General features: G+C 40.1%; 1 protein-coding gene across 1 annotated transcript; it reads right to left on the bottom strand.

Moving 5' to 3' along the window:
• Positions 1-226: 226 nt before the first annotated feature.
• PRR14L (proline rich 14-like) lies at positions 227-14,632 on the bottom strand. The gene is made up of 9 exons (XM_010015521.1): positions 14,177-14,632; positions 12,542-12,623; positions 8,800-11,631; positions 5,943-8,184; positions 2,490-2,558; positions 1,665-1,833; positions 1,249-1,355; positions 1,064-1,135; positions 227-645 (listed from the first exon to the last, which is right to left on the bottom strand). Exons 1-9 carry the CDS (start codon positions 14,630-14,632, stop codon positions 363-365), a joined length of 6,312 nt encoding a protein of 2,103 aa, XP_010013823.1. The 3' UTR covers positions 227-362.
• Between the last annotated feature and the right edge of the window lie 881 nt (positions 14,633-15,513).

Consider the following 15,513-nt stretch of genomic DNA (forward strand, 5'->3'; position numbering starts at 1 on the left):
TGATCTGAAGTTCAGAGTTCTAGCATCACTGAAGGTGCACTACTTCTCCTTTACACTCCTACTCCACCCCCAAAAGGTATTTAAATGTAATTAAACATTAGAGTAATTTCCAGGGGCTGGGGAAGGAATGGTAAATTGGATGTGGCTGTGTTACACTCAAACAGGGACCTAAAAGAATCCCTCCAATAGCATTTAAAAAAAAAAATAATTTAAGAAAAAACAAAATAGCACCTTAAAGAGGGCCACAGCCAAAACCAGCTCATCAGATATTAGAGCAGAGTGGCAGAGTAACGTATGAAGAAGTCAGTAGGTTTCTCCCAAAAGGACTAAAATACTAAACAAGCTGACTGGACCATTTTCAGCTAAATGGCTCCCTCAGAGGCCTGCTCTTGCTCAGCCTCGTTTGCAAAGAAGGCGTCAAGGTCCATTAGCTTCTGACTCAGAAGAGCATCTAACTCTGCACTCTGGAGTGCAGCTTTTTTTGCCCGGGTGAAACTACCCACTGCTTTGATTTTGCCTCGTCTCTTCCTTTTCCGAGGAAGAGTAAAGTCCTGAAACTCCAGAATCCGCTTCCTCTTCTGCTGGCTGACAGCGATCAAGCATCCATTTTTCTCCTTGGGCTCTTCAAAGATTGTTTCCAAGCTCCTGATAAAAGCAAAGAATAGAACCCATGAATACTCAAGAAGCAGGTAACCACCACCTTACCAGGACAGGGAGACCAGTGGATTTCATAACCCAAGTAAACACACTTCTAACTTTTACATTCTTACACCTCCTCCATACCTCTTGTAATGTGTACTTACCTACAGTACACCTCCTGCAACTGCACATTACTGCTAGCTAAATAATCTGCTATTTGTGCACAGATTGAGTTGATTTCAGTCCAAAAGCACAATTATAGAAACAGTAGAAGATAATATTTTTGAACTTCCCCTACCACTTTAAATTAGAGCAATTTAAAAAGATTTATCTCCCTTTTAGCTTTCAAACATCTTTAATATCTCTCTCTCTGCCTAAGTAATGCACATTTATCTTGGTTTTCTCATTAGGAAGCAGAACCAACCTGGCTGGAGGAGGGGACTTGTAGTTCTTGTTTGTGTAAATTTCTTCTAAACTAAATTCTTTCTTCTTAAGCCTGAAAAAGTAACAAACAAATCAATCAAGGAAGAAGAATTTCAAAACTACCTTTCTTCACAACCAGCAGGTTTACAAGAGCCAATATAAGTCTGTTTAAAAGACACTGCTCACCTTTTTGGTTTGGGTAGTCCCATTGGAGTAAGGTTAGGGTCTGGCTTAGGAACAGTTTTCCTGATTGGGATTTGTGAGACTTTCTTTGGCCTCTTTTCTGGCTCAGTCTTATGAAAAAAAAAAAAAAAAAAAAAAGGGGGGGGGACAAAGACAGGGAGGAAAAAAAAATTAAATGAAGGAAATAATGACCACACTAGTCAATAGAATTTCCTTTTGAGTGTACATTATCTCTAGAATAATCATTCCTTTTGGTTTTGCCACCTTCTTTCTGCTTGAATAAAAGGAAGAAGCATCACAGACCAGGAGTAGCAGCCTGTTCTCTCTCCTCAACTTCAACAGTTATAAGACAATATGCTACTAGCAACAGCTTCAAGTTCTGGGGAACCAAGAGCCTGCGACATCTAAAATGAACTCACTTTTTCCAGTTCTTTGTCATCCTGGGATCTAAGACAGGCTGGAACAGAAATATCACCTTCATCAAGGGCGTGGGCCTGGAGTCCAGATGCTGAAAGCCTGGGGAGAGATGGCGATGATTCCAGACGTGAGCAAGGCTTTGGTAACAGAAGAGGGAATGAAGTTTCCAGACTGTAACAGAGAAAGAAGGGAACATATTAGATTAATACCCAATTTATCCTACAACAGCATTTCATGCTCTCAGGTGATGTTCCTAAATTGCAACATGGGCACAAAAAGCAATGCCGTTACAGAAATTGCCCAAGTGAGTGAACTTTCTCAGTACAGTTAAAAGTTTACAGCTCTGTTTAGTAACTACTGATAGCAGAAAGTGATTAATCCTCCTTTTCTGCCAGCAAACCTTTGACACAACTATTAATTATACTTTTTGTTTACAGATAAATATAAAAGCTTTATCTCTGCCATCCCAAAGCTGAAAAAAAAATAGAAGGAACTTTCAGCACCTAACGTCCAGTCAGTCAGACAGAAAGAGCAGGAATCCAAGTAAGGAAACAAACTTCTCTAGTATCAGATATTCATTTAATAAGAAGTGGTACAACATAGTTGAAAGCAACAGAATGCAATGAGCTACATGGTGTTTTCATTAATGCCCCTCCACACTTCTCCATTACATGATCCGGTCAGTTTACTTCACTAACTTTTTAATCAGAAAGCTATTCTTGGAATAAGCTGCCAAAGCTGAAAGCCAAACTGACACAAGCAATGTCTTTCTGAGAAAGTTTTTGATCCTACTACTCAGAATAAACATTGAAGTTCAAGAGACTCACCACATCTCATGACCTTCAGCCTGTAGTGCTTTCATACTCTGTATAGGTAAGTGCGGTGTGATGGCATAGCTGGTTCCAAAGAAGAATGAACAAAACAAAACAAAACAGACAGAAATTAGGTCTACACTATAAAATAGTCAAGGGGAAGATTGTTAGTCTAAACTGGACTGGAAGACAAAAAATGCTAACATCAGGAATGGGAATGAAAGACTAAAACAATGCAAGAACAAGCCACATCTGCCATGTAGTCCACTAAATTTCACTGACAGCTTGTGAGGGAAATAGTCCTACTTTCACTTAAAAATGTTACTGATGAGAAAAGGAAATAAAAGTACAGAAAGAGGGAGACAGTATTAGTCCGGAACTTGAAATTGTTTCTATGAAAGTCTATATTTCTAATTCAAACCCCCCAGGTTTGAAAATTAAAGTAACCAAAAACCTTGAAGGATTTGGCTACTGAATTAAAAAAACAAAGTGCATAGTAGCAACAGTAACAAGAGAAAGGAAGGATTTCCATCAGATTAACTCCCTGTTGTCTCTAACTCCCACAGTCTTACTTGAATATACTTAGCTGACTGGAATAACCAAAGGCCTTTCAAGGGTTGGTAATTACCATAACTCTATGGCATAAAAGTCAGCACAGCAGCTCTAAGTCCTTCAATATTAAGCTTTATTTTTGTGCCCATACTATTAATAGCAGGGGGAAAAAATCAGCTGGGACAGCTTTTAAGTTAAACAGCAAATCTTGTACTTGCTGTTCTCCCAAACTAAAAGCTAAATGTATGTCACAGTTCTAAGGCAAAAAAGTTACAGCCAGACTGCAATGCTACAGATAAATGAAAACCAACAATGCTGGCAGCGCAGGTAAGTCCAAATATAAGGAGGTCAGAAAGACCCATGTCTTGTGTTTGTCATTTAATATCACAACTATAACATTTTGTTTTTCTCCATGTTCCACTTGCTATCCCAGCACCTGGAACCTGTACCAGTAGTGCATCAGACTGTCAATGCTAGAGGCAGAGCTTACTGATTTATGCAATTACAGGGGGAGGAAAAAAAGACACTTTAGAAATTTTGAATCCAAATGAGCACCAATTAGAAAAAGTATTTCACTTAAAGAATGCTTTTACTGGAGGTAGAAGTGACAGAAGATTCATAGGCAGGAGAAATACTCCAGTTCCTTGTTTTCCTGTTATTAAAACCACTAACTATGAATGAAATAATTTAAAGAGGACAAATCTCTTCCAGGAAAAAAAATGGCCTGTAGACAGCTGGGAACCACTTGCCAATTTTTCTGGTTTTTAAATATCTTAATTTAAAAAGGCAAAGATTTTTGTCATACTGGGAGCTGAAAATGCTTTTACACTACACCAAACATACATCCCGTATTCCTGTATTTACACACCAAACATCAATTTCATAGGAGACTTTTTTTTGACTACACACAAATTTAAGATAGATTCCTGAATTATCCTGTTGTCACTGTTCCTGCTAATGGCTTTCTAAAAAGAAGATTTATTAGTTCATGAGAAAGCTTGTCAATCTCCAGCAAATGGTGTCTAAAATTGTGTTAAATATTTAAAATGTTAGGTTTTGTTCTTTATGTTGCTTTATAGCAAAAACTTTAATATTAATTTTTGCTTAACTGTTTTAGGAATAGAATTTATTTGCTGCACTTTAAATTTCCACAAACCATCTTTTTTTGCTCACTGCATGCTACAATAACTTCACCTTAAAGGAAATCTGAGTGGGCAGAATTGAGGCGCTCTCATACATGCATTTGTAGGGTATGTTAGAGAAAAAAAAACCCAAAGTTAAAATAGTCTAAAACTCAGTTTGTTTTTCACTTGAAGTGATGAAGTTTGATTTGGCTTCTCTCCCTTTGGGATAAAGATAATTCATAGCAAAACATTCAATTTTCAAATTACCCTTTACGTCAAGGAATTAAATCCTCTTACGCTTCAGCTAACCTGGATATGCTGTAACAAGCTGCCTGGGAATCTGCGGACTTAAGTATAGGGGAAAACATGAGAGCGTAAGTCAGCTCTGATCTCCCAGTCCAAGGATAACATGCCTCAACAACACAAAGTAAGAAATTCACCTCAAATGCAGACGTAAGTTTTAGAAAGGGGTTTGTTTTGTTTTTAAAGAATGGCAATAATGTCTTATTTTTAAGTTTAGTGCTCAAACTGTAGTTTACTGGTATACTTCCAGAGTACTAATTTGTACACTACAACATTCAGCATAATATATTGACTCATATGGAATCAAGAAGAATGCAGGTCCAACAGAATGTGCTGTGAAGTTGTCTCTATGCCATTATTTAGCTCCATTCTTTTAGCGAAGACAACTCCCAGAGTGGAGCAGTACTTTTATAAGCTCACTCATACCCTTGGTAGGCATTAGAATTTATACTAAGTGATGTACTTAAACCTTTAGGTATGCTATCTATTTATACAAAGTGAAATAGAGCGTTAGTTTACCTGGTAAAATTTTTGGTTATACATCTGTCAAGCCACTGACATAAAATAAGCCAAATTCAACAGTTCTTTAGAGACTGCCATATTAAAGAAAACACTTAATCGAATGGACTTTTGTACAGTGCTGGTGAGCCTACACTCTGTCCAGGAAGCTCAAGACCATAAAATCAGGGACTGAGCTGCCCTGTGTCACTGAGGCATAAAAGGCAAAATCTTTGCTCAAGAGCATGCAAAAATCCTGTAGCAGAGCTAGGAACCTCTTCTCTCATTCTGTTTCTTAGTAAAAAGAATGCCAATGATAAAGTTAAATATGCTGAGTAGATCTCAGTCCTCTTCCCATTCATAACAAGAATGACGCACACACAAAAGTCATTACCAACCTGAAGTGGAGTTATGCTTGCTTGTGCCAACAATACATCAGGCACATACTATCAACAGGCACAGCATACATAAAGAGATTTCAGTTAGCATAGAAGTGTCATGGAATACAATTAAAAATTTAACTGAATCCCACCTCCCACCCCTCAGGATTCTTCCTAATCTGATATTAAGCATTTTTCAGTGGTTCCAAGTGACACTTGTGGCTCAGACCTCTGAAAAAAACTTTCCTACCTCAGAAATCCAGTTGTTCTGCAGTCATTCTGAATAGACCTAATGATAGCTCACCTTTCTGCATTATATATTCTGATGCATGGTGTGTATATTTTGCAAGGGAAAAGAAAATAGAGTTAGCCATTCTGCTGAAACAGGATATTGCTAAAGAAGCGAAGACAAATATACTTAAATTCAGTTAACAGACTGTTCCATATGGAAGAATCTTCCATGATGAGGCATTTTTGGAGCAGAATGTGTAAGTTTGCAACACGGGAAACTGACCCTTCACTGCAAGCTGCAGTTACCTTCTCCCTCCCAAAAAGGAGCAAGTACATACCTTGTACATATTTAATCTCAGAAATAAATTGATGGGGTTTACCTGTTTGTGATGCCCACACTTGGCTGCCACTTGCAGTCATTGGAATGGAGAGGAGTGATTTCGGAAGGCCAGGCAGAAGGACGATGCTGACTCCATATGGATAGTACCCTGCCCAGTGAGTATGGCAATGAAGAGACGCGGTCATCTGATACAGAAGGTGGATACCTTGCCCCTTTCAAACCCTGTGTGAACTGCGATATAAATAGTCTCTGGATGGTAGGAATATGACTAGTTAAGTTTCTTCTTCTCGTCCAAATCCTGTAGCATCCAGGGGAAGAAATTGCTAACACTGTGTGAAGGCCAGCCATGGAGCAACCGCCTCTTCTTTCAGCTATGGCATTTCTTCGCCGGTCACGATGAAGGACAACAGCCCCTGGGGTTGTTAGAGAGAGAGAGGAATGCAGTTCATTATTTGGACTGGAATCTTCTTTGAAAGCTGTTGTATCTGAACAGCTCTGAGACAGGAGAAAAGAGAAAGTCCACTGTGAAGGCGGTGCTGGCATTTCTCCCAAAACTGGTCCATGATGTACAGAGTGCTGGGATGTCATCCCTGTGAGGTCTGTCACAGGACTAGAGTCCAATTTTATGTGAAAAGAAATTGGGAAAACTGTGGTATCCAAGAAAGAGGTTGGAGGCTTGTGGCTCAAGTCTGAAAAAAGTATTTTGGTAGATTCTACAGGATAAAGTGCCAAAGGCTGAAAGCTAAACATCTTGGTGCACCAACTGTCAGCCCAGCGTGAGTGTAAGTTCCTGTTAATGCAAGAAAAGGCTTCCAATAGATTCTTATACCTACGTTGGCTGTACCTCTCACCGACTGGAAGAAGTTCAGCAGAATGTGACAGAGGTTCTACCTTATGGCTGCTCTCGGCAGGAGCCAGGAGCTGGCTGGCCATGGCAGACAGCTTGCTCAACAGTGCTGGTTCTTTGGTACATTTTCTAAGTCTCAAGCTGTTCAACAAACTGTACCTCTTGGCCCTCTGCCTTGTCATATGCACACACCTCATGGCTGCTTCTGAACCCAGTGCTGGTGGTTTACATGGAAAGTACCAAGACTTGAGAAGTGTGTTTTCCTGTTTAGGGAGTATTTCTGGGGGAATCTCAAAAAAAGGTGAACTTCTATTTTTTTTGCTTTTTCTTACGACTTCTGGCTGATATGATGTGGGAACTTTTTTGCATGTCCTTCCAGGCTGTCTCTTTAATGGAAGAGGTTCTCTTTGCTTATTTGTAGTTCCAAAGGCACCAGGGATTCCATCATACCCTAAATTAAGGTTCAGGTTTTGCATTTCTGAATCCTGAGTCTTCAAAAACTGTGAACTAATAACATCTGTGGTAATCTTTGGCCTTTTGACTTCTTGTAAAGTGCTACATAGTTTATGTTCACTGCTTCCAACAGCAAAAATCTCCTCTGAAGTACCTTCAAACTTTGTATTTCTTGATGTCACCAACTCATGTGAAGAGCTGCATAGGAGTTCAGAACTGTGCAACATACTTGGTCGCAGGGTGATTTTTGCTTTCTCTTGATACTCTGACTTCAGTTCTTGTTGTGCATTGTCTGACAGATGTTCTTTCATCTTCTTACACTTTTTCTTTCGTTTCGGTACCTGACATTTCTCTATCTGATCAAGTCTCTCTGAACCTGAACCCTCATTTTCCTTGCAAACTGAATGAGTTGGTGTAGTGTCCTGGCCTTCTATAATCAAATTTACATTATCTTTGCTTTGTGCATTTAATTTGTAAGGCACACATACTTCATTGCAAACCACACAGTTTGGGAGCAATTCTTTGCAACTGTTTGATAGTATAATCATAGGTGGATAAAATGGGGGTGTTGTACTACACTGCAATTCTGGTGAAGTTTCTGCATCAGACGCAGCTTCAGCTTGACAATCACACAGAGTTTCTGAAAGGAGACTGGTACCTGCTAAGTTTGTCAGCTTTGTATCACTTTTTCTTTCTTTTGAAAGATTATTTAAATTAGATCTTGGGTTTTCTTCCAAAACCTTTCCATAATTCTCAGTACTGAGAGGGACTGTTTTGCTACCAGGCTTTTTTGAATCTTCTGAAAAGGCCCATGGACAATCTTCTCCATCAAGAAAAGAATCTGTGGGCAAGTTCTTTTTAGAGGCTACTTCTCTTCCTATCTTCTCCTCTACATATGTATTCTTAAACTTCTCTCCACAGTGAGTACTTTTTGGTTGGATCACATCCATGTCTTTTACACTTAGCATGCTATGCCCCTCACCTCTCAGACTTCCTTTGCTGTAGGCACAAACTCTTAAGCATTTTGCTCCATTCAGAAAGCTGGCTGTGGCTTCATTATCTGACAATGGGAGCTCAGTATTGTTGGCTTTTCTCTTACCAGACATTGTTACAGAAAGAGGCTTTGTCACTGAAGAATCTTTGCTAAAAGCTTCAGCTGCAGATGAATCACAGTTATCCATTTGTGTATTCCCAGATAACAGACACAGCTTTTCTTTCTTAGGCAAAGAGATTCCCAAGTTCAGAGATGATGGTGTTTCTGAATCCACCTGAGTCTCATAAGATTCTTGGATGTCAAACTTCCTGAAATGGGATGCAGCAATACCCTTTTGAGTGTCAGTTTCTTTGAGAGGCTCAAATGTTAACTGTGGGCAAGAGCTACTTAAGATAGATTTTATTCTCATACTTTTGTATGTTTCTGCCTTATATGACAGACTTTCAGGAATTGATGAAAGGGGCAAAAACTGGGTACTAACTGGATTTTCCTGATCCTCCACTGACGACTTCACCTTTGGCAAAGAATGCTGCATTTTGTTTCCTGCAAGCACTGGCTCTGCTTTCTCTTTTGCACATTTGATAAAGCAAGCATGCTGCGAACAGTGTGATTTGCTATCAGAAAAGCTTTGTTCAAGACTTCCAGTATCTTCTCTTTCACATCTGTTCTTGTGTTCTTTTTGTTTGATTGTCTTCTCTTCAGTTAGATCACTGATGAAGCTCATGTCTCCTGAATGGTGTTCATTCCTCTCATCATTTAAAGAGTCCAAATCCATCACAGTCTCTTTCAGAGTTCCTTGAAAACTGTCTTCTCTTGCATGCTTATGGGCTACTGGAGGCAGGTCGTCACCTGTTTTTAACATTATCTCTTTACTCTGACTAGAGTCAATTGATATTTTGGTTTCTTCCACAGAACTAGCCATAGTTTGTAAGCCAGGGTTTGGTGGTTTAGTTAAACTTTCTAAATGTTGCTTGCTGCCTGGAATCGGGCCATCAAACTCACTCTGACATGCAAGACACTGATCTTCCATTGGATGAAAGGTCTTCTCTGCTTGAATATTCCTGTTGCTGAGTATTGGACACGTCCCACAGACTGAAGCGCTGTACTTGGAGGGATTAGCTGTGAGCGATGACACTTCTTCCTCTTCACACACGCCCAGTTCTCTCTTCTTTGGGCCTAATGGAGAGTTGCAAAATCCAAAATTATGAACAAAGGGTTTTTTGTTCAAATATCTGAATAACAGCTGTTCACTAGTTTTATTTCTCTGATCGCCTTTAGGAGCCTTTGAAGAATCCACAGTTCTTATTCTATCAAATTCATCTGTCTGGAGAGCACACACGCCGATTTGTTCTTTTGCCTCATCTCTGCCACAAACAATTTCACTGCCATCTGTTACTTTACAAAGATCAAATTGTTTCAAAACCTCCATATTCTTATTTGGAACCTCATTTCTTACCAAGGTAGCAACAGACTTCTCTGCAGTGTAAGCTGAGCAAAATGTGTACTTTGCTGTGGAAATGTCATTTATCCCATACAGATCTACCCCTCTGTTGCCCCAGACATCTTCACAAGGAAGAGACTCACATGCCAAAGGGAAGTGCGCTTTTGGAAAGATGAGTGCCTTTGAAGCTGAAGCTTCTCCTTCCAAATTATCATTTTCCTCAATCTTCTTATTGACCTCAACATTAAGGGAATGACTGTTCAGGAGAACATCATCTCCAGGTGTACTCTCTGATAAAACACAGGAAGTACTGGCAGCTGTACACTGGTCTTTCATACTCTGATTATTACAATTCCACATGTCACTATGTTCATTTTCTAAACTAGTGACCACGCTCTGTGTATTTCCCACTGAAGACTTCATGTTCTTTTGGGAAATTTTGCTTGTCACATTAGGGTTCTCAGAAGTCCTGGAACTTACTGAAGACTTGAAATTGTCTTTATCAAGCGCAGTTTTAGTGACTTGCTCCCCTGTTGCTCCAGAAGCACCAATTAATTCTTTTCCAGATAGATTATCATGAGCCTTGTCCCTGCTTGAAAATTCATTAGCAGTACAAGGAAGACACTCATTATGATGAGGTTCTCTTGATTTTTGTGGAACAGGAGGTAGAGTTACATTTAGTGTATAAATCAAATTAGTTTCTTTGCCACTGGAGAAACTGTCATTACTATTAGCTTCTGTACCTTCAACTAAACTGCCAGGCAACTCTTCTGCTGTTGTATTACTCTCACATTCCTTTTCAAGTGGTTGTGCCTCAGATGAACCTTTTTCTAGCTTCGTACTAATATCCAGACAGCTGTGCCTACTGGGAGGAGAAATTTTACTGGAGGGATTATAAAAGCATATGTCTGTCTGTCCAATTTCATGGGAAGCAGTGTTGCTCCTTTCCATCAATATGCTATTTTCTTTCATATCATCCTTGCATAGATCACTGACAAAGAACTGCCACTGGTCCTTGTTCAACTTATCACCATCTGATGGGGCAATTTTAAGTCTTTCTTTTGAGAACTCCTCAGGAGATGAAGCAACAGAACTAAAAACTGAAGAATGACAATGCTCAGAATTAGCACCCTCTTGACCTTCAGGACAGCTACAAATGTCAACATTACGTCCTACAGCAATTTTTCTCCAGCCTTCAGCTGCCTCTTCAAATTCAGAGCTGTAGGATTTACCTACACTAGCAATTCCTTCCCTAGTATCAGATTTAGTGCTAGATAATTCTTTTCTCCTTACCACCGAGATCTGCTCTGTTGGTACAGATGTGGAGGTTCGATTTTCTCCAAACCCAGTTCCATGATCATAGTGAGTCTGAGTTTCCATGTTTTGGGGGGGTTCATTGCTAATTCCATGGGCTGCAGTACTACTGTTTTCTAGTGGTGTATTTCTGAAGTCCTGAGGACAGATGCTTTTCAGAACCAAACATAAAACTTTGGAATTTTTTGTGGAGAATGTTCTACAGCTTTCTAGTGATGGCAACCTATGAGGACCTGTGCAGAAGTCATGAGCATTGTTTTCTTCACCCTGCTGATAAGTCTGGCAATTAGCAAGTGATATACTGCACTCATTATCAGGATTTCCTCCGGATAACTCTTCTTCTCTAGTCTCCAAACCAGATGCAACGTTACCCCCTGTTCCCAATGGCACGCCAGTATGGGATTTCAACCCACTGTACTCATTTGTTTCTTGTGGATGCTCTGTGGCTGATTCAATGTCCATGACTTTCAAAGGCTCTGAAAAATCTAACAAGATGGTTTCTGAAACCCCAGCTGTGGCCATGACTTCTGGCCACAAAGGTGGAAGACCTTTACTCACTCTGTCATTCCTGTATCCTGCTTTACTAAATATCCTAGTCCCAACAGCCTTCATACCTTGTACTTCTTCAGTGAGCTTTGGCAGAGTTTCAGCTGTCATCTGAACACGTGCTTGGTTTTCTCCTGCGTAAGAAAAAATAAAGCAAATCAGAACCATATACCATATAATTTAGAAGGCCAACATAATACTTATTATAGAAGGCAAATAATACTTATTTGTAACACCGAAGCTCAACACAGCTGGGTACTTTATCTGCTCTATCCTAGAATACAACTGTGCAGTAAGTGGCCATAAGGCATTTTTGTAAGTCACCCGTAGGAAGACAATGTGTGTCTCATTCTGTCCAAGCAATTGTTATTAAGAAACTGTTTTGTAAAATCACAAAGAAAGTGCTAATTTAAATTACAGTAACTGTAGAATATCTTACAGGGAACATATCTGCTCAGACTTTTGCAGATCTTTTTCGTGGTTTCTACTAAGAACCAAGACCAGATGGCATTCTAAATACAAGCTTTGGTCACGAGAGCACATCGGGAGAAAGAAAATAATTACTAGATGTAGGCAAAGTGACCAAAGTATTGAAGCTAGAAAATTATGGATCATCGTTAAATTAAGATTTGTTTTGTTGTCCTCTTCCTTTGGATTCTGCATTTTAATTTTAATTTTTTAAAACATCAGAAAATTAAAGTATTTTTCTTTTTCACATCTTTGCTATTACTGCTGTCATATAACCCAGCTTTCAAACAAAAGGAAATGCAGTCAACTGCTGTTAACACCACTTTCTGCTTTGGGGTAAATAAGTATTTGAATTAAATAACTAAAACACATCTTGTACATAAAAGGGCTTCAGGAAAAGCGCACGTGCTGTCAGGAGAAGGCAGAGGATTAAGTTTCCATATTGCTTTAGCTATGCAGGTTAATAGTTTCTACTGTAAAGCAAAATAAATGAGCCATCCCACAATCACTCATCAACTCCAAATCAACAGAAAGTAACCTGGGAGAGCAGGAGGGATGTACAACTAAAATAAACACCTGTGTTCTTCAGAGATCCCACTCCTTCTGTGCAACAGGTTCCCAAAGACTTAAATTCATGCTGGTTTAAGTGAGGGTCCTCCTGCAACAAGACAGGAATATTAGTGGAGATTGATGGATTTCCTGAAATGTTCAGCATGTTTCAGGGACTCCACCTGCTCAGCTGGGTCAGTTCTGAGTGAGAAAACCACTGAGAAACCTCAGAACACATCAGCCCTTGCATGGAGGCAGCCTTGCATTACAAATGGTTCACATGGTTCCTTTCTGATCCTATCAGTCCCTATCATCTCCCCATTAAACTCTGATGTGTCCAAAAAAGATTTGTGTTTAGCAGCAATGAAGTTTTGTGACAGAAGCAGTTAAAATATAAGCACCTTAAAATACAAATTTGTCACAAATTCGAATCAGAAGAGTAATCCAGTCCCCAGACGTATCTCACATCCCCAGACCATTACTGTACACCTCTGTAAGATACATGCACTTTCTCTTCTTTGGTAGAACTTGCCTTATATCACTCCTTCGCTTGCCTCAAAACTACAAATCCAGGAGCAGATGACCTCAGTCTAATTGCAAAAAACCCCAAGCCAAACCAAACCAAGACCCCACAACCAAACTACCAGCACTGTGAAATACGTGAAAACTCATCTGGGAAAACTGAACGACTGGAAACTTTATTTAAGTTCATTTTCACAAACTTCTAAACCAATCAGATACCAAAATCCAGAGTTAAAACCCCAAAATATTTTAGTATTATGCAAAATACAGTTAAGTAGGTCTGTAAAACACAGACCCATGCACCACATCGAGGTATTCTTAATGTCCTTTCCAACCCTAACTATTCTACGATTCTATGATTTCCTGGCTGGTGTGAGTTCAGTCACAATACTTTTTTTCTCCCCTATGTTCTTTTAGGGAGTGTGAAAACTATTTACAAATGAAAGAAAATTGATTTTTAGAAAATATCAATTTTTACATAAAGAGTTTTGTGACTGTTCAGTTTTCAATAGAGTATTATTTGGTATATCTTTCAGCAGCTTTTACCTAGAAATAACATCTTTATCATCAGAGGTTGTTAAAGGGGAGGAGTTAAAGCCATGACCATGTGAGTCTCTTGTTTTGAAAGAGGAAAGTAACAGTGATTTCCTCTCTCAATACAAACAGTAATAGTAAAAATGAAGAATAATCTTTATTTTTAGAGTAAACCCTGAAATACTAAACTGAAGCCCCTGTAGCATTATAATACTATTACTAGTCTGAAATAACTATTATTTAGTGACTAGGGATGATGGTACCAGTAGAATATGCTGTACCCACAATACCTGGATACTGGGCAAGGAGCTTTCTAAGTTGTTTCTCTTTTTTTTCCAGTCAGTTTTGCTCTACGTTCTGCTACATCCGTGCCTGACACCATCCCAACAATATATAAGAAAGAGAAAAGCCTGATGGTACAAAATACTGCTTGTCTCCTGAAGTAGGGTCTAATTTTGCACTGGACACAGGACAATCCAAGTAACAACACCCATGCCAGAAGACCCAAATAAGAAACAGGAAACCACACGGACAAAGTCATCTGCCCAGTCACTTTAACCCTACATTCAAAGCATCATACAGGGATGAATTTTGCCATTTGCTTACTTGTTTTGCCAAGCTTCGCCCAGCAGCTCGAGTGTGGCATTCAGTATGATACTCCTCAGCATCTTGTGCCTCTTCACCACCTCTCTGGTATCCCTCACTAGAGAAGTCTAGCCCCCTGAAGTTCCTTTTTTTGCTTTTTTCATCCTCTTCAAGGTCTCCAGACTTCACTAATTCTTCACCAAGGGATTCTGCTGGCCCATGAGAAATCACCTGGAGCACATCACGCAAATCCTGGCTGAAGTTCTCTACTCTTGGTGTCGCGCGATGCTCCACTGACAGACCGCTGCTGTGTGCCAGCACAGGCACTGACACACCAGACTTTGCACTTAACCCAACCTTAGGCTCTGACACAGCCATAAGTTCCGTGGAGATGCTCATGGGCAGCCCAGGGTACCCCTCCTCTATTCCAGCAGACCCCAAAGAATCAAGGAGAGATTCCACCCCAGATGAAAGCATCAGGGCAGCTGAGAATCGGTTGTCCCGAGCTTTTCACAGTTTACCCTAAAAATAAAAGCAATATTAAGTCAACACACGTAGGAGTAATCTCTGGGTTATAAGAGGTGCAGCTTCATTCATGGAGATTCCAACATGTATGTTTAAGAAAGGTACTTGCAAATAATATTTTAAGAAAGGAGCTGAGAAATGGTTGAGTTTCTAAGCAAACGCTCATTAACAGAGGAAGAGAGTGTGAACAGAGAGACATCCCCAAGCCTTGTTTTCATATTCAAACATCTTCCTGCAGATATAAATTCATCTTCTGGAAAACCTGAAAACAGACTATCAAGCACATCACTAGGGCTCATATTAGACATCCTACTCTTCAGCTAAAACCAAAGCATCATTTGTTTTCCTGTGATTTTAAGTTTCTAATCTTCGGGAGAGGGTGGAAGAAAACAACTTTTCTTCATGTTTTCTGCCTCGAAGGAACACTTTAAGACATAATCCATCACACACTGTGCCTCGTTAACTTATCTCACAGAAGCACCTCACACTTCTGTCGGATGTCGTATCCGGCACATCCGGCACGTATGTCAGATGTACCGTACCAGGTCTGTTTGCACATCGCTGGTACCAGCGTCGGGACCCTCTTCAGCCCAAACGACACCCCCCGATGCCCGGCAACAGCGAGAGCGCACACATCACAACGCGGAGCGTTCCAATCTCGCAGCCGGCAGCGGAACGAAGCCCCGGTCTCCCCGCTCCTGAAGGCACCTGCACCGACAGGAGCGGGCGAAGCCCGATATTGACAGAAGCATCAGTTACTCAGTTTACAAAAACACGGGTTTGAGCTCTGTTCTCCCTGCTCCCGAACCGAACCAGCCCCTAAGTAACAAGCT

This window comes from Nestor notabilis, unplaced genomic scaffold (genome assembly GCF_000696875.1).
Source record: "Nestor notabilis isolate BGI_N333 unplaced genomic scaffold, ASM69687v1 scaffold13075, whole genome shotgun sequence".
Taxonomy (NCBI): Eukaryota; Metazoa; Chordata; class Aves; order Psittaciformes; family Psittacidae; genus Nestor; species Nestor notabilis.

Bases quoted from the DNA above. Each gene is read 5' to 3' on its own strand.
- PRR14L (XM_010015521.1), bottom strand. From the start codon at position 14,632: ATGCTTTCATCTGGGGTGGAATCTCTCCTTGATTCTTTGGGGTCTGCT. The intron at 1,834-2,489 runs GTGAGTCTCTTG...TCTCTGTTACAG, and splicing joins GCTGAAGGTCATGAGATGTG to TCTGGAAACTTCATTCCCTC. The intron at 1,136-1,248 runs GTGAGCAGTGTC...TTACTTTTTCAG, and splicing joins GGACTACCCAAACCAAAAAG to GCTTAAGAAGAAAGAATTTA.